Source organism: Periophthalmus magnuspinnatus, chromosome 21 (assembly GCF_009829125.3).
Source record: "Periophthalmus magnuspinnatus isolate fPerMag1 chromosome 21, fPerMag1.2.pri, whole genome shotgun sequence".
Classification (NCBI taxonomy): domain Eukaryota; kingdom Metazoa; phylum Chordata; class Actinopteri; order Gobiiformes; family Gobiidae; genus Periophthalmus; species Periophthalmus magnuspinnatus.
Genome location: NC_047146.1, coordinates 14,518,023 through 14,536,314, shown reverse-complemented (window position 1 = coordinate 14,536,314; position 18,292 = coordinate 14,518,023). Strand labels below are relative to the sequence as shown.

The 18,292-nt window shown below is 36.5% G+C and overlaps 2 protein-coding genes across 2 annotated transcripts in view; both read left to right on the top strand.

Annotated features, from left to right (window-relative positions):
• Nucleotides 1-18,292, top strand: part of spc25 (SPC25 component of NDC80 kinetochore complex) — a 52,692-nt gene that overhangs the window by 4,841 nt on the left and 29,559 nt on the right. The gene's annotated exons all lie outside the window — the stretch shown is intronic.
• Nucleotides 996-10,878, top strand: si:dkey-219c10.4 (high affinity cGMP-specific 3',5'-cyclic phosphodiesterase 9A). The gene is made up of 14 exons (XM_033986428.2): nt 996-1,083; nt 1,998-2,183; nt 2,240-2,291; nt 2,591-2,693; nt 3,325-3,467; nt 3,539-3,598; nt 5,295-5,472; nt 5,857-5,979; nt 6,719-6,811; nt 6,883-6,950; nt 7,404-7,506; nt 7,977-8,081; nt 8,922-9,068; nt 10,735-10,878. The coding sequence occupies exons 1-14, from the start codon at nt 996-998 to the stop codon at nt 10,876-10,878; spliced, it is 1,593 nt and encodes a 530-aa protein (XP_033842319.2).

The following is an 18,292-nucleotide window of genomic DNA, read 5'->3' as shown; positions in this document are numbered from 1 at the left end:
AAGGTTCAATATTTTAATGTAACCCCACATTAACTGTTCTGCTATTTTAATGGCGGTATAATGAATGAATGTTAAAGGTGCATTGTGTAACTTTTTCTGGTGGAGGGTACATCACTGTGTCTTTGTCTGTAATGTTCTAGAGTGTCACATGTCACTAAACTTGTGAAACTAAATGCAAGTTTGTTTTTAATGAAAAATAGACTTTTATCAGGATTTGAGTTTTTCACTGTGTTTCTATGCTGTCTCCTCCCTCCCATCTGTGTTTGTGCCTGGAGATGGGCGGAGATACTGACACCACCCACTTCACACCTGCAGCTGATCAGCAATCAAGCTCCTGCCTCTGGAGTACAAAGAGCCTGCTCATTTCTACACACACAGCCACATTGCCAGTTGATCTGTGTGTCCTCTATGGTATTTAACTGCTTGGCCCTGTCTACTTTGTTGTGCAATTCATAGTACTTAGTTTGTTTTTCTGATTTTCTTCAGATCTTGTGTTTTGAACCCAAAGTTCACCTCAGCCCACGACCAGTTTTAGTAATTTTCTTTGTGATAAACTCTGTTCAATTTTTGCATCTGCATCTTTGATCCACCAGTCATTATGAAAACTTTAAATATTTAAATGATGTAATCTGCTTTATTGTATATTAAACTGTTACAACTGTATCTCGTGGGTAGTAATTTTCATCCTTATGCAGACAGTACAATAAACCTGTTTCATCTGTTGGCCTATCTGCTATTATGTCTCCAAATTAATAAAGATGTGTAATTGCACATTCTATGTAGCAAACCCAAACCTATTATTTATATAACAGGCAACAGGATGAACTGAAAACTCCACTTTTGAAGCTCCACTGTAGGAGGAGTGATGAAGAGGAGGAGCATGCAGCCACAGGGAGGAGTGTGTGCTGCATTGATGGTGATGATGATGATAGTCTTTCTCTAAACCTATAGTCCAAGCAGAGCATCAGCCACTCTGGATCTTCTGGATGGAGGACATGGACACCAAAATCATCTACTTCACTGTCAACGGACGACCTGAGCAGGCAGAGTTTCCTGTAGACTGTCCTGCCCAAGATCTCAAAGGTATGTAAAATCATTGTGTTAAAATCTCACCTGTTAAACATATACAAGGTATCTTATAACTTAAAATTGTGGATTTTGGGTTATTACATTGGATTTAGTATAAACTGGTGACATTTTGGTGTTTAAAATCCATGGCAGTCTTAGGAGGTGGTCTAAGCTTCTCTGATTGCAGCTGCCTTTGACAGCTCCTCACTGCTGAAGATCAGTTTTCCATTTGTCCTGCACTTGTACACTCTGAGCACTTACATGGACATGCCTCTCTTTTGTGTTCCTTTTAATATGAAAATCAATTTAAATTAACCACCAACTATAAGAAAAAAAATTGCAACCCTGTGTAATATAAGAAGAGAATTTGCTGTGCTATTTTATTCATAGTAAAATGAAAGGTGGTGAACTATGTAATTTTTCCGGTGGAAGATACACCACTCGCTTGTCTCCATTGAGATGTTGTGTCTTTGTCAGGAATATGCCACAGTATGGCATTAAACATAAGTGTCTGAAAGAAACACCAGGCCAAGCTTCTTAGATCTGTCAGATTTGTGGAGAGGAAATCTCACTCCAGAAAGAGTGCATGTTTTTCAAGGTATTTTTGAGCAATAAAACACAATACAATACTAGATGGATAGGTTTACTGCCAAACTGAACAGTCCAGGCAAAGCAAAGACACATCAGAGAGAAGTGTAATGCCTTAAGTTAAAGATGTCCCCAGTTATGAATGACGCATTTGTTTTGAATAATGGATTTTGTACTTGCTGTGTAAAACATAACCATATGCAAAAGTATCTATATTTTAAGAGGGTCCCCAGTTTGATTCCTGTTTGACTGAGTAGTTTCTTTCTATATACAGTCTGCTGGCTCTTTTACATGTGCATCAGGTTGATCAGTTTTAATTCGAAACTACTTCTACTTTACAGATCTGTTCCGTTGTGCTGCTGAGGCTGGTCCACATGACATTTTGAAACTATACAACCCCAAAGGAAACATCATCAACATCTCTCCCAATCTGGAGCCCAACAGCCCCAGCTCCTGCTATAAACTGGAAGTGGTGGCTGCCGACTACAACAGCGAGCCGTTAGGTATCTTTATTGAGGCGTCTTGGGGTATGTAGTTCATTCTCAAGTAAAGCCTCTTTATATGTGTGTTGTTTTGATGCTAGGAGCGGAGCTAGCTGGTGCTCTGGGATTTGACCTTTTGTCCATGGAGAAAAGGTACAAAAAAATACAATGTTTAAATGTAGCGCAGAGTGGTTGTTTTAAGCAATTCAGTCTGAGTTGTTGTTTTCATGGGCAAGACCTTCACCCACTCAAGTGTGTGTGTGTGTGTGTGTGTGTGGGGGGGGGTGTGTGTGTGTGTGTGTGTGTGTGTGGGGGTGTGTGTGTGGGTGTGTGTGTGTGAGTGTGTGTGTGAGAGAGAGAGAGAGAGAGAGTGACTAGAGTAGAAGCAATTCCATGTTTTTGTTACTTTTATAAATAAAAATTGTTAAAAATAAAATGTTGTGTGCTGTCAGATTGCAAGGCCTGGAGAAGAAGATTCTAATAGAAGGTGGTGAGACTCCAGCTGTCGTTTATGAAATGAAGAAACAAGTGGATTCTTTCAGAGAGAAACTAGAGGTGAGGCCATTTGGTTAAAAATGCATGCATAATATTTTGCAGCATTGAATTATAAAAAGACAGACATATCCACTCAGAAATCTTTAAGACTTCTATTGGATTTCTATTAGTTTGCCAGGTTGATGATGTGAGACCTGGTAGCATAGTCTATTACCAACCATGCCTTTGTTTAACACTTCACTACTTTTGATTAATTATATTGGTAACAGTTTGTTTGTTTACAGAAGCTACTGAAATAAATCCAAACAATTCAATTTAAAGGTAGGGTATAGCCTGCATTTTAAAACCGTACTACAATCAGCATCAAACCTGTGTTGCCAGGGACTTAACCTGCAGATAGAGGACCCATACAAGTTTTTCTCTTTCTCAGTACATGGACCTCGCATGAAAGATCAGCGCACTGGACATTGATTGGCTGCAGGTGCTGGGGTTTAGATAGTCATATATCTTGCAACCCAAATTAGAGATTCGCAAAGCTCATTCTGCTTTCTTAATTAATAACGAAGACCAAAGCACCAAAGAATTGTTAATGTTTACCTCATATCTGGTGACACTGATAAGTTATGTTTATGAAATCTGAAATAAAAATTCTCCATGCAGTACCTATTCAGTATGTGTGTTTGTTTCTCAGAGTGTGGAGCATCTGAGCTGGTTAGGTCTGTTCAAAGACCTCTCTGAAGGAACGCACAAACCCTCTCCATTTTACCACAAAAGAGCTCTGAGGAAAACCAGAGAGGAGTGTGAGCATGTGCGTGAGAAGTACATCCAGATGAGGCAAGTGCATACAAACTATATGTCCATACACTGTTATCCAGCCTTTCATTGAGCTGATATTCTCATTTCAGCTCTCTGGAGGTGTCAGAGGAAGTCAGGCAGTATCTGAAGACTCCAACGTTTGATAACTGGTAAGGTGATCAGAGACATATTTTATTAGTATGAGAGCATGATCGTAGGTACGCTGTGTTTGGAACTAATGCCTGGGGGACGCGATAAACTGTGCTTCCCATCTCAACTCATTGCAATTAAAATGTATTTAGTTTTAGTTGAGTTTAATTTATTTCATTTTAAAAGTCTGGATTAATTATCTTCTTAAAAGCTCTGTACCTGACTTTTACTTTGGTCTAGTTCAGGAAAATGCACTTTGTGCCATGCAGTGTGAAAGAAATGATCTGTTCAAAAGGTATGATTACTGTGATCAAAAATACCATGGTGCAGAGATTTGAGGAAACACAGTTCAGGTAGGGCTGTGTGCTTGTTTCCTGTGTCCTAGCCTACACCTCTTTGGCAAATCTCTTTGAAAATGACAGCATCTTTTCTTCTGCCCCTCTCATCTCAACCATCTCCATATGAAAAGGTGCTCTCTCATCAAAAGGCCTTCTTCATAAAGCTCTAATCAGCTCACCGCATTTTCAAGAGGCCATTCATGAGGCATTCACTGAACCTGGGTTATTGTTCGTATAGGCCCACAGCTTTGAAAACACACCCACAATAAGACGAGTAATGTTATTATGTCATTTGGTTCAGGAGAAAGGTACACAAGGATGTAAACAAATGCAAAAATTATGCAATTTGTGATTTGCTTATTGCAACTGTTTAAAGGATTCAATTAATGCAATGCCCTCTACAGAGAACAAAATGTCCTTTTAAATAAGACGTGTGTAGTTAGTTGGTTAAAAAAACAGAAAATGATAAAAATGCATATTTCTGTAAATCAGTTTTAGCCGCAAGGCTCATTTTCATCCATAATCCCCCAATAGACGTCACCCAGCTGATGGCAGTGATTAGCAAGAAGAATACAGAGCATGCTATTTTCTAAAATGTTTTTTCTTTGAATAGTTGAATTTAATAGTGGTTGTTCTTGGGTCAAATATGTCACTGTGTATAACAGAATGACATTTTAATATTGAAGGGTTGTTGGTCTAACTTCAGTGAACTGTTCTTATAGTTGTATGTACAGAGAGTGCCGGTGTGTCAAACTTGCTTTTGTGTGACTGTTGCTGTTCTTTTTTCTGTCCTGTAGACAGAAATTGGCCACACTGGCTATAATCTTTACATGTTTACATTTTTGCTCATTAATTTAATTTATTAAAGGCTCATTAACATGTGCTGTCCCTTTTACAAATAAATAAAAATAAGGGAGAAAAAATCTGGGTTGTACTCCCGACATAAACTGAACATGAAGTTTACATGTATCTTCCATCTATATTCTATCTATATTTCTTGCTTATTTAAGCATATAAATAGTTTAATTACAATTAATCTAAGAATTTCATAGATGTTTTTCAAAATCGCTAACTGAGCCACACATTCTTACGCAAACTGTTACTATCTATTATCTATCTCTACTGGGTTATTGTCTTAAGCAAAGGCATATACTCTCAAAGTCTTCATTATCCTGCTACTAATTTAATAAACAATGACATTTGCTTTAGAATTTTCTCAGTTTGGATGAAGCATCTAACAAAAGACACAAAATCTAAAGGAATCACACTACCAACCTTTTAGGTAGTAGACGGTGCAAAAGTCTTGTTTTGTAAGACAATCAAATGACATATTATAAAACAAAATAATAAAAATAATAAATGTGTATGTTTCCTACAGGCAGTGGGAGGATGCAGAGATCATGGTGCTTCTCCAGCTCATGTACACAGACCTAGACCTCATCACCACCTTTAACATGGAGCCGGAGGTTCTGCAGCAGTTCCTTTTTGAGGTTTACCGACGATACAACAACATCCCCTTCCACAACTTCAAACACTGCTTCTGCGTCACTCAAATGGTGAGACAAGCAGCCGAGTGAGCGACGGAATCATGGAGACAGAGAGGGACAGACACAGCAATCTGCACTGTTATGTTGTTGGTCTGATGGGCAGTTAGTGAAGGTCAGGGAGGTTTAGTGTGCCACATTGTAAGATTAAGAGTTTCCATATAAGAGAAGACATGTTTAAAGGCGCTGTACCTGATTTTTACTTTCTTAAACACGTGAAAAATAGAGCTAGCTCATTTTAAACTGATTGCATTGGTCCAAAATTATTCCCCGCTAACCTTATGCATTCCGAGCATCCGGGCAATTATTCACCGTGATGAGACTAAAGCAGAGATTTGTCGTCAGAGTAAAGCTAACAACAACTAGCATGCTAAGGCACACTTCTGTTGTGTGCAGATGTACGGTCTGATTTGGCTGACGGACCTCAGGAGTCATATGGACAGTATCGACCTGCTCATCATGTTGACATCTGCAGTGTGCCACGACCTTGACCACACGGGCTACAACAACGCCTACCAGGTAACCATCGCAAAGACGGTCTGTTACATCTGTGTGCAAAAGGTGGTTTGTTCTTCACTATGTTGCCCAATTAACCACAACTGAACACACAAACCCTACATATTTAGGCTGTATTGTATCTATGTACAGAAAACACTCTGTCTTCCCCTTGTGATGTCATGTGGTACTGCAGTGCTCCAGGAATTTTTGAACTCCATGCACTTTAACTAAAATAATCTCTACTGAATAAAAGATAAAAGGTAGCTGTTAACTTGAAAACTATGCTTCATGACATCACAAGGTGGAACATGCTTTTGAGGAGGTAACAACTTTGACTAAAAGCTCACAAGAGACAATTTTGTGTAATATAGGACCTTTAAATTAATACCTACTACCTACATTTTGAGTTCCAATATATCTTTCCTCTCCTTTTATGTACATGTTTTTGTTCAAACAATTAAAAATACACTAATAAAAATATATACTACCATGATATATAGAAAATTACAAAGGCTGCTATAATAGGTAGTGTAATATCCTCTGCAAACAACATGGTTTATTATCTATATAGGGTCTGCAGATCAAAATATTCTGAAATACATGCATTCATTTAGCAGTTTAAATTTATTTACTCAAATGTTATTCCTCATGAACATTTGATTTTATAACAGAAATTGCAAAAAAAATCACAATTTCATATTTCAAAATGATTCCATCCTAGATCCACGCAACAAATCAAATAACATTGTTTATGTGTTAGATAAATGCCCGGACAGAACTTGCTCTTCGTTATAACGACATCTCTCCTCTGGAAAACCACCACTGTGCTGTAGCGTTTGAGATCCTGGAAAAGGTTCGGTAAAATATTTACTACATGACGAATATACAGAATTGTTTGAAATGATTGTGCTTCATGTTTTACAGTCAGAATGCAACATCTTTAGGAACGTGTCTTTGGACCAGTACAAACGGATCAGAGAGGGCATCATCAAGTAAGAACTGATGTTTGAAGAAAAGGTCCCTTGAATAATCAGTTGCATTTGTGTTCTAGTGTTTGATGAAGAGCAGGGGAGGATGTAGCTCTATGGGAGATTCACTGTTTTTGATATAAATGTCCAAAGTTATGGTTCCCAAATGTTGAGCCTTATCATAATTTTTGGAGATTGGCTGCACAGACCTGCCAATTTAGCCTTATGGTTTTAAGTTATTTCAATGGAACACCAATCATGTCTTTGTATTTGAATGATGATACCAATTTCTGAAGCTGACGAAACATTGTGTCAGATTTTGTTTCTTGTTGATAGGCTTGTTGACCTAGTTTATGGTTAATATCTCTAATCACTGGGCCTGACAGCAGCAAATGCCCTCATAGAGTTCTGACCTGTCCTCAAGCTCAGTTTTAAACTAAGAACTCTGTAATATTATGACGTAACCTTTGATTTCAGATGCATCCTAGCTACAGATATGTCCCGACACAATGAGATCCTCAACAAGTTCAAGTCTCTGCTTCCCACATTTGACTTCAGCAACAAGGATCACCGAGATGTGGTAAGAAATAATGAAAGTGGAGACATTGGTGATGTTAAATACTTTCATAGATTGATGGCAGAGATGGGTAGAGTCAACATTTGTACTCGAGTAAGAGTGACATTAAAATAACTGTATGTAGCCTGCGCTCTTACAGTTTAAAAAAAGGCATTACGATCATTACGGAAGCTGTGGTGCAAGTGCCTTTATCTAACAAAGTATTTTAACTTTTCTTTAATCCCTAATTATTTACATTAATAATACAATCAACAAAATAGAATCTAAACTATTCACCATGTCTCCACTAGAGGTCACTATGTCACAAGTACACATAGAGCACAATGGGACCAGAGATTCTTAGTTAATTCTTCTTTCTTGTTGTTTCTTTGTTATTTGTTATTTAAGGTATTCTTTCAATGTTTATAACATCATTATGCAGACAAGTCACCAGTGTTTTTAATTATTTATGCATTTTTGCTTCATGTGCGCAGTTAATGATGATCCTGATCAAAGTGAGTGACATATCCAACGAGGCGCGGCCCATGGAGGTAGCTGAGCCCTGGTTGGACTGTTTGCTTCAAGAGTTTTACAATCAGGTCACTATGTTATTTAAAGGGGATATATTATGTCAAAATCAGCATTAGCTTAGTCAAAGTTGGAGCCTGACAATTAATCACATTGTAGCCGAGTTTTAGTCATGGCTGATAATATTGCACACCCATAGTCGAATTTTTATTTATTTTTTTAATCGATTCATGCACATTTTAGTAATCCTGTATTGTCCTGCATATGGGGCATGAGTCCTCAGAATTTTTTCCGTCTCTGCCCACTTTTTTTTTTACTTCAGAAAAAAACCCCACACTGGTCACACACACATATAGGGTTCAAAAACATCATGTTGCATTTTCAGCAATAGAAACATCAAAATTAAAATTGATTATAGTGAAATACGACTATGAGGGGTCTGCAGTTTTGAACAGGAAGTCGATGGACCTGTTTCTATTATTAAAGTGGGGGTATTATGCAAAATTGACTTTTTTTTTTTAGCTTTCTACCATGTTACAACATTGTCCCCTCATCAAAAACATGCGTGAGGTTTGAGATGTCATCCATGCATGTTTGAGAAATCTTGGGATCTCTCAGCGGGTATAAACAAACCTCCTTATGGTTCGCTGTGTGATTCTATGACTCTAATTGTAATGTATTAGCACTAGCTGAAGCGAGGACTCTTAAATGTTACGTTGTTTTTGGCCAATACAGCATTTTCAAAACAATTAAAGGTAACATAGTGATCTAAATGTCACTTGTTAGCAATTAATACCCCATAGAAGTGTAATATCACCTCTTTAAGTCATTTTAAAGTCAGTTTAAAAAGCATAATACGTCTTCTTTAATGCACAACTAACAGGCATTTTGATAACTGTGTGTCTGTGCAGAGTGATGTGGAGAAGTTGGAGGGGCTTCCCGTCACCCCCTTTATGGACCGGGACAAAGTGACCAAGCCTTCGTCCCAAACTGGTTTCATCAGATTTGTCCTGCTTCCTCTTTTTATCGAGCTGGCTAACCTCTTTCCTTGTCTTGAGGTAAATAATTTAAGAATCATGATCAAAGTAAAAAAACAAATAACACTTGAGGTCTGTGACATTTGTACCAGATGCAATTAAATAACCGCTCTTAAATGATGCAAAATTAATTTATTATGCAAAATTTACTTTCTTGAGGTGTTAAACATGTTTGATACATTTATTTTTCCGGCAATCAGTTTGTACCGATTGTTCTCCACTGGACTGTTATCAGTTGTTGACTCATGTTTAAAGATTAATTTCCACTGAGGGAGTACCTGTTGGCGAAAATCAGAAAGTTATTTTTAACTCAAAATTGCATGTTAAAATAAAGTTCATTCTACAAAGTTTACTGAAAATTTGATTGAAATAAATGGCTGAAAATAGTTACTCGAAGTTTCAATATACTGTTCATGACGCCAAAATCTATTACATTTCCATCTCCGCCTTCTACTAAATGAAGTTAAAGTTAATGTTATTGATTGATTTGATTGATTCGTTCTATTTGAAATGCGAAGGGAATATGTGGAGTAAATTAATCTAGAGAGACCGTCCATTTTAGTCATATCCTACCAAAATCCGCTATGCCTCTTTGTAACCATCTATTTTAAAATGGGTTTACTTTTGTCAACATCCTCATTTGCTTTATCTGAAATGTTTTTATCTTTTGGAATTACGATATCCAAATATTTCACCTCTTTCCTCATCTTCAGGTTATACAGTGAGTCTGAGCTAAGCAGAGATTAGGAAATATTTGTAGTGACACACATTTTGGTGTTAATATCTTTAAAAGGGGGTGGTGTCATCGGCTCACTGACTATTAATGATTTGCCTATGAATCAGTTCCAACAAAATCACATTTTATGATTATATCTGTAACATTGTAAACACTAAATGCGAGCTTCCACAGCGTTGTCAAATACCTTGTTTAATGCTGAATCTTTTGCATGTTCCATGACTTACACTAAGCTATTTATTTCATTATAGTATATTGATACTAATTGTGTTCCTACGTTTTTCAGCAAATGGGTTGAGAATGCAATTTGAGAGGACATGGAAATTTTATTCTACCTAAAGTTTGAACGACTCATACAAGTTTTTGTGTGACTGTATGTGGGGTGAAACTGGATTTAAAACAAAAGCAATGCCAAAGTATTCATAAATGTAAGTTTTTATATAATGATATGGTCTGGTCTAAATACAGTGGGTGTGTGGGTGTGTGTGGGGGTGGGTGGGGGTGTGTGTGTGTGTGTGTGTGTGTGTGTATTTTTTTTCTTTTTTTTCCTTCAATGGAATAGGAAACATAAACAAAGCATTGGATTTGTGTCTTGATGGAAGATAGAGGTGGGACTTGACAAGTTTTCTTCTTCCCACTCCTTTGCGATGAACAGTTTGTGAGATGTGCTTTAGGTGTACATGTGCTCAAAATAAAGAAAAAAGGAGTGCTGTGCTATGGGAGAGAGCACAGAGCCAAACACCAGGTTATGCATGAACAGAGCAGCCCCGGCAATGGTTTGGGACTGGTGCATATGTGAATGAGGATCATTGTTGCGCTTGTCACTTATTTAACCTATTAAAACAAAAATACTTCAAATCTCTCCACTTTTTTATTTGTACCTTGCAATTTACTGAACTCTATGTGTAAATGGGACTTAGTGCTGACCATCTCCTTCTCTTTCTTTTCCAGCACCATATCATAGACCCGGTGCGTAAAGCTCTAGATTACTACACGGAGATGGAGAAGGCTCTGGACCGCGCCAAGAGCATTATGAGTGCAGCCGATAACCAGACCACATCAGGACCAGAGACCCCCAAGACTGAGTCCAAGTGATGGGGAGGGGCGTACGATTTAAAGGGCTCATATGCTATTTCCTGATCTATATTATAACGTTGTTTCCTGGAGTTATGTTTTGTTGCATTTGCGATGTTTAACACTCAAACCCTTCAAATTTAGGCTGTGTTCTCTCAAACAGAAAAAACAAACTGTGTTCCACCTTAAAATGTCATAATAATACAGAAGTCCTCCACTGTGGTGTTAAACTTTATAAACGGTTACTCAAACATCCATCCTTCCATTTTCTTCCGACTTTCTCGCGCTTCATCCTTCCCTCACTCATGAACAAGACCCCGAGATACTTGAACTCCTCCACTTGAGTCTTATTCACAAGTTACTCAAGTGTGAATGAAACTAAACGCAACTCGAGGTATGTTTTTGATTATGTAACAAGATTGTAACATGGCTAAAAGCTCAGAAAAGTCTTTTTAATTTTTTTTTTTTTTGCATTATATAGGACTTTTAATTACCAGTAAGTGGGTTGTGTATGGAGTATCAGAATTGTATATTTGTATAGCACAATTCATACACAAAGTAATTCAAAGTGCTTTACAGAATAAGAAAGGCATTAAAATCACAAAACAACAAATCAAAACTTAAATAATCTAAAGTAAACTTAAGTAAAGGTCATAAAAATAACATTAAAGAGTAAAGTGCAGAATAAAAAACTTTCAGTCATATGCACAGCTAAACAGAACCACTTTGAGCCTGGATTTAAAAATTGTCAAGGCTGAGACGCTACATCAGGGGCGTCAAACTCAATTTCACTGAGGGCCACATCAGCAAAATTTGCAAAGATATAAAAAATATGTCTGTGTAACTGCGTAACTCCTGATAAACTGACATTTTAACATGACATTCATTTAAATTTACCTTGTCGCGGGCCACGTAAAATGACATGGCGGGCTGCATTTGGCCCCCGGGCCTTAAGTTTGACAGTGATCTACTTAATTAGAAATGATGCACGATAGGGCTGCACGGTATTATGGGTATATTTGTGATTTATGTTCAAAAAGTAGGATGGCACGTTGTTAACTCTTGGAGCATTAATATTTGAGAAAAGACTGAACTAGAAGCTGCTAAACTAATAAGAGAATCCCTTGCATTTACAAAAATAACTGCAGTCAATGTACACTGAGTTTGTGTGTATTGTTACTTACACGGATCAGCCATAACACTTACAAACCAAACAGCTTTGTTGGAACGTAAAAAAGTTTGGAAATGTGCTTAAAATGTGTATTATGAATATTTCATTTAATAATAATGCACTGTCACTGAATATTTGCACAATTGTGGTTTTGAAAATGATTAAAACTGATATGTTGTTACTTGCAAGCTGAGTTTGTGTTTAAACTTTTATTCTAACATACCAAATATAGTGCTTTTTTAAATACAATACATTTTACTTAAAGGTTCTTTGTGGAACTTTTCTGTTAGGGCTTGTTGTGGAATTTCTAATAGTAAAAAAAACCCTTAAAGATATAAAATCAACAGAGAAGTTGTCTTGAATCAAAAAGTCTGGTTTATTGAATCGACTGCACAATCGTCAAAGAGCTGTTGTCAATATAGTGTCGTCTCACCCTCAGCTCACAAATGTAAACATACAGAGTATTTATACCATCAAAACAATCTAGCCAGTTTAGTCTAATCAAAGTGGCTGGAGGCCGCTAGACACACGAACGAAGAGATTCACCCTGTACATAACAACAGATGGTATTACGAAGGTTAGGTCGAAAACATCCATAAAAGGGAAAAAAAAATGAATCTGACACCTGACGAAAATAAAATTACAGGAATAACATAACATAATAGTCGTACTGATTATGGAACACATAAAAGGAAAAATACAACCTGATTGGTAGTGTTGAATTAAATTACACACATCATTAAAGTTTTCTGTTTTTTTCTTTGCTCAGCAGCCCACTCCATGCCCAAGCCGTTGCTGGACGTGTCCGCGCCGTCAGCCGCCGCCCAGAACATGAAATGGAACTCACTGAGGTGGAATTCTGCTCATCTGGAGCATAAGTTGTGTAACAAACGAGTCATTGTCAGAATCAGAAACATAATCAGGATCAGGTGGATACACAACAGCCTCAACATTGGATTGATTTTGGACAAAGTGGGAACTCACCATTTGACGCATAGTTTTTAACAGACAGGGGATCACACAGGAACACAAGATTAGGATTATACCTACAATTATGGCCAGATTGATAAGAACATGCTGCCAGGAAGAAGTCACACATTGGAGATGGAATAGCATAACAGGACGCACAAAATCTCCCAGGAGCTGCTTGAGATGTTTAACTTGTAGGATTGCATTACAGAGAGATGTAGCTTTGTTTAGAATGTTCCACAGTGTGAGATTAAACACATCTATGTGGTTTATTAATTCAGGCTGTTTTTATTGTTGAAAAATGCCTTGAACACTATGCATTCTTGTGAGCAGGGTCACTTCTCCACAGATCTGACCTGTGACTGCCACCTGCTTGTCTCCATATAGATATAATAATTAATAATAATATGGAAGGTAACAAACAGAAAAGTTGCACAGTGCAGCTTTTAAGTTGTTTTTCATGATGGCAATTTTACATTATTACATTTGAGCTGCCTGTTCAACAGTTGCCAAAAGGATTTTTTTTTTCTTTTCATAAAATGAGTCATTCAGCGAGAATCTTTAGTCAAACATTAAACAGTGAAAGAGATGTTATCTACTCACTGACAAAAATAAATCTGTCTACCGATTAAAGAAACTTAGTAAAGATATGGAGCTCACCTGTTTTGTTTGTCCTGCTTTGTTTTGTTTTTTTTGTTGCTTTTTTTGGTTTTCAGAATCTCAATAAAATTTTATGGAAAGTGTTAAAATCGCATAAAATTGAGGTGAGAACAATTAACTTTTTCCCTGGGTATGTAAAAGTGGCCAAAAATGATCAGAAACTAGAAACATTACTCCAAATAATATTGCTCAAGTAGAAGTACAAAGTAGTGGTCCAACAAATTACTCAACTAAGGAAATTTGGAAAAAGTATTACTCAACTAAGAGTAACTTAAAGAGTAACTGTCAAGATGTAAAATCTGATTTATAATTTGAAGTTAATGTAATTTGAAGGACAAAACACCAAATAATGCACAGATCTGGTATTTTCAAAGGATAGACACAAAAATGAGAAAGATATTTGAAGAAACATAAATGTTCAAATCATTTCATATTGTCAAAATAAAGCTTTTGTCAGTTATAACAGTTCTGTAACTTCAATAAAAGCATTACTCAAGAAGGAATAGAAGTATACTGCTAGAAAAGTACTCTGAAAAGTACATCACATTGACGATTACATCCTCATATTTAAAAACATAAACTTGTTCTAACTTTTTATCAAACCAGTCAGTTAATTAATCAACCAATGACAGCAGGAGCATTTATAAGCAGTTCTCAAGTTTGTCTGCTCAGTTCTGATAATAACAGGGGGGGCAGTATGTAATTGGTCCAGCAGGGGGCGCAAATTCGCATAGACTCAAGGAGGATTTATAATATACAAAGACACGAGAAGAGATAGGAAGAATCCAAAATGCTCGCATACATTCCAGGCAAGTTGTTGATTTCTCAGTAGTTTTTTATTATTATTCTTGAATTATTGATATCTTAAATGTTAGGCAGAAATTGTTGGAGAATAGTTTAGTTTATCTTGAACGTGTCTGGTTCTGATGTGTCTCAGCTTTACCTCCAAATGAACAAATGTGCAACAGGACCAGATTTCATTAGACTGCCTCAACATTTCATTAGACTTTAATATCTCTTTTACTCAGATTTATGCTTGGTTGAAGTGTTTGTTAATTCTTCATCAGCATATAGCCACTTGTTTTCTTTGCTACATAATTCCATGTATCTTGTATCATATATTTGATGTTTATAAAAATAAAAAAAAAATGTATATAAAATGTAGAAAGCAGTCAACATAAAATAAAATAAATTAAGTTGCCTGAGTTACATTTAAAAATAATCAAATTCGGTCTCACTGGTCACTCACTGTCCATGATTCATTTTAAAGTATGCTTTTATAAAATGTCTGTTATTGTAATATTTATTTCTGGTCATGCTGCTGTGGGGTGCTAGTAGTATTTCCCACTCATTAGCTTCATTGTTTACATTTTGTTTTCAGTCTGATAAGGTTTAGGCTATTTCTTAAATGTGTGTATTTGGATATTGCAAAGAGATCCATTCACACAACATAGGCTGCCATTGTCATAAGGAATTTCCTCCTGGTCAAGAAACAATTGAGGCAAAATGGACTTTCCCTAAAAAAATGCATCTTCAGCTCCAGTCAAATAATGCACAAAGTCCTTGTTTTAAATTTACTCTGGACTGGTTCATTTAAAAATAATTACATAGTGCACATTTTGATGTCATGTTTCCTCTATTACTTGTAGGTTTAGCTTGTAGAAAAACCTCAGTTAACATCAATATGAAAATACTTCACACACTCAAATATACAATAGTCAATAGTACAGAAAAAAAACAACCTAAAAACTAAAAAGCTTCATAACATGCATTCTTACTGTGAGTGGGGCCACTTTTCAAAAATCGGACCTGTAACATGGTTTGGTCATGTCACCTGTTTGTCTCCATGGTTGTATCCATTCATCCATTTTTTTCTCTGCTTATCTGGGGCCAGATCACACAGGCAGCAGTTAAAGCAGGGACTCCCAGACTTCCCTCACCCTAGACACTTCCTCCAGCTCCTCCGGTGGGACCCCAAGGAGTTCCCAGGCCAGCCGAGAGATACTCCCCAAAGGACACCACGAGGGACACGGTCAAATGCCTTCTCCAGATCCACAAAGCACTTGTGGACTGGTAGGGCAAACTCCCATGAGTCCTCGAGTACCCGATGGAAAGTATAGAGCTGATCCAGTGTTTGCGTGTGTGTTTCCCCTGTAGTTAGAACACTCCCCTTCTTAAAGCAGCCTTTTTATGCAAAATCAACTTTTTAGAGCTTTTAACCATGTTATAGTTGCTGCTTATTTTCAAGATGCCATGTTGCAGATCAATCCCCGTCTTTACCACCATGGACATAAATCCACTGTTCTCAACTTACTTCTTTCTCCAATTTAGTTTTATTAATCAGTGATATACATATTTTGGTCCAAATGAAAAAACAACATTCAGAAACTTAAGAAACTCAGGACAGATCTCATCCACCCCAGAGCCTTGACACCGAGGAGCCTCCCGACCGCCTCAGTGACTTGAGCCAGGGTGAAATGCACCTGTTAAGTTGGTGGTTATGTATCTCCATGTAGACAGATTAGTTGAATGCCATATTATGGAACGTTTGAGGAACATGTCATGAAGGATTTTTTTTTTTTTTGTCGTTGCATCTTCATTAAATCGCTGAGCATTTACCCCCGAAAACTTTTTATTTTCAACTTTGTGCCAGAGCGTCCCTTTTTATAATCATTGTTCTTTGTTGTGACTAATAGGACACAGTAAATCCAGATCAAACTCCACAGGGATGTGTCCTGTCGGCCATTGACCCTTTACTTGTAATCATTAATAATAGTTATTATTATTATGACACTTTCACCACACCGCTGAGTTTAATATGTACTCTCTGTGTGGTGGGTGGGACTTCTCCATCCTTCAGCTTCTAACAGCTTTTAGCTTCTTGTTTATAGTTGATATGAATTTACTCTTGCTGTTTCAGAAGATATACTATTTAAAGGTGCTGTACCTTTTTTACAGCCTTAAAAATGTGCTGTGGGTCGGGTCAGCTGAAGTGAAGCACAATCAATACAATTTCTTTTTAATCAGTTCCTCAGCCTTTTTATCAAATAAGTTCAGCTTTTTCCATTTCTATCTTACATTCATTCAACTGCAAATGTTTTATTAAAAAAAAAAAACATGCACTCTTACTGAGAGCAGGGCTGGCTCTCCACAGATCTGACATGGTAGAATTTCCACAGAGATAGATATGTTTAGTTTAGTACCACACTACTGTGAATCATTCCAGGTGAAGAAATATTGCAGGCCACCTGCCTGAAAAGTTGTACAGTGTATCTTTAGAAAATAATTAACCAAAATGGAATCCAATGTAAGTAACTGTTTATTATCTGTAAAGTTACTAGAAAACAGTTTTGTACGAATTCATATTCAATCATTATGAGACATTCTGGGTCAGTCACCTTTTGTCCGTGGAGATAGGCCACGATAATCACTGTATCGACTTACTGTTCAGTATATTATAGCTGGAACAATATATTTTAGGGCTCAAAATGTATCGTGTGTACAATGTATTTGCAAAAGTGGGAAGATTTGGGGTATTTTAGTGGTAATACAATAAGATTTGAACTGTAGAGGATTTAAAAAGTAACTTCTGTGGCTAATTATTGCTTGACTTTTCATTTTAATTGTTTTAGCTTATGCCACACAATGACACTGTTGATTTAAAAATGGTTCACTGGGATTATCCTGCAGGATTGTTATTGTATCAGTGGCATAAAGTAGTTACTATATTACCATTTATCGCAGTATATGCCTGTAACAATATATCATGCTTCAAAAGGTGTTATCATGACAGGTCTCCATGGAGATGTTTGTGATTTGTCCACAATGTTCCACAGTAAGGCATTAAACCTATTTATCTTTATGGAGACAACAAGGTCATGCCAAAAGGTCAAGAGATGTGACTCTGTTCAAATTAAGAATGCATGTTCTTAATGAAAGATAGATATGAAATAAATGTCATACTATGAAACATTACGGGGAAAGCAGCAATATCTCTATGGAGACAAGCAGTGTAACTTTTCAGAAAAGTTACACTGCAGTTGCACTTGGACTGGGATGAACCATTATCTTGAAACCAATACACGATGTAGCATTTTCTTCTTGATCAGAGCTGATACAAATATAATGACATTTTATAACACTGTACAAATATATTCTTGCATAAAGGCCAATTAAAATTAAATTAACCACTTCCATGTACGCTACCTAACATCTAGTTAGATATCAGTAAGTATACCCTAAACTTATGCACCAAAAATAAATAAATAAATACAGAAAATAAATAAATAAATACAGTAAATAAATACATAAATAAACAAATACAGCAAATAAATAAATAAATACAATACATAAATACAGTAAATAAATACATAAATAAATAAATAAAGTTAATTAATTAATTAATAATGATCCCACAAAGTACTTCAAATTTGTACTTCAAAACTGAGTAATGACAGTAATGCAAGTATACCTACAACTTTTGCTGCTGCTATTACTACTACTACTACTACTACTACTGTCATTTATTATTCATTTCCAGTATTATTATAAAAGACTGTAAAGGATTGCTAACATCCTTGCGGTTATTCAACTTTTAACTCCTGCTAATGCTCCGTTATCAATATCCATTATCAT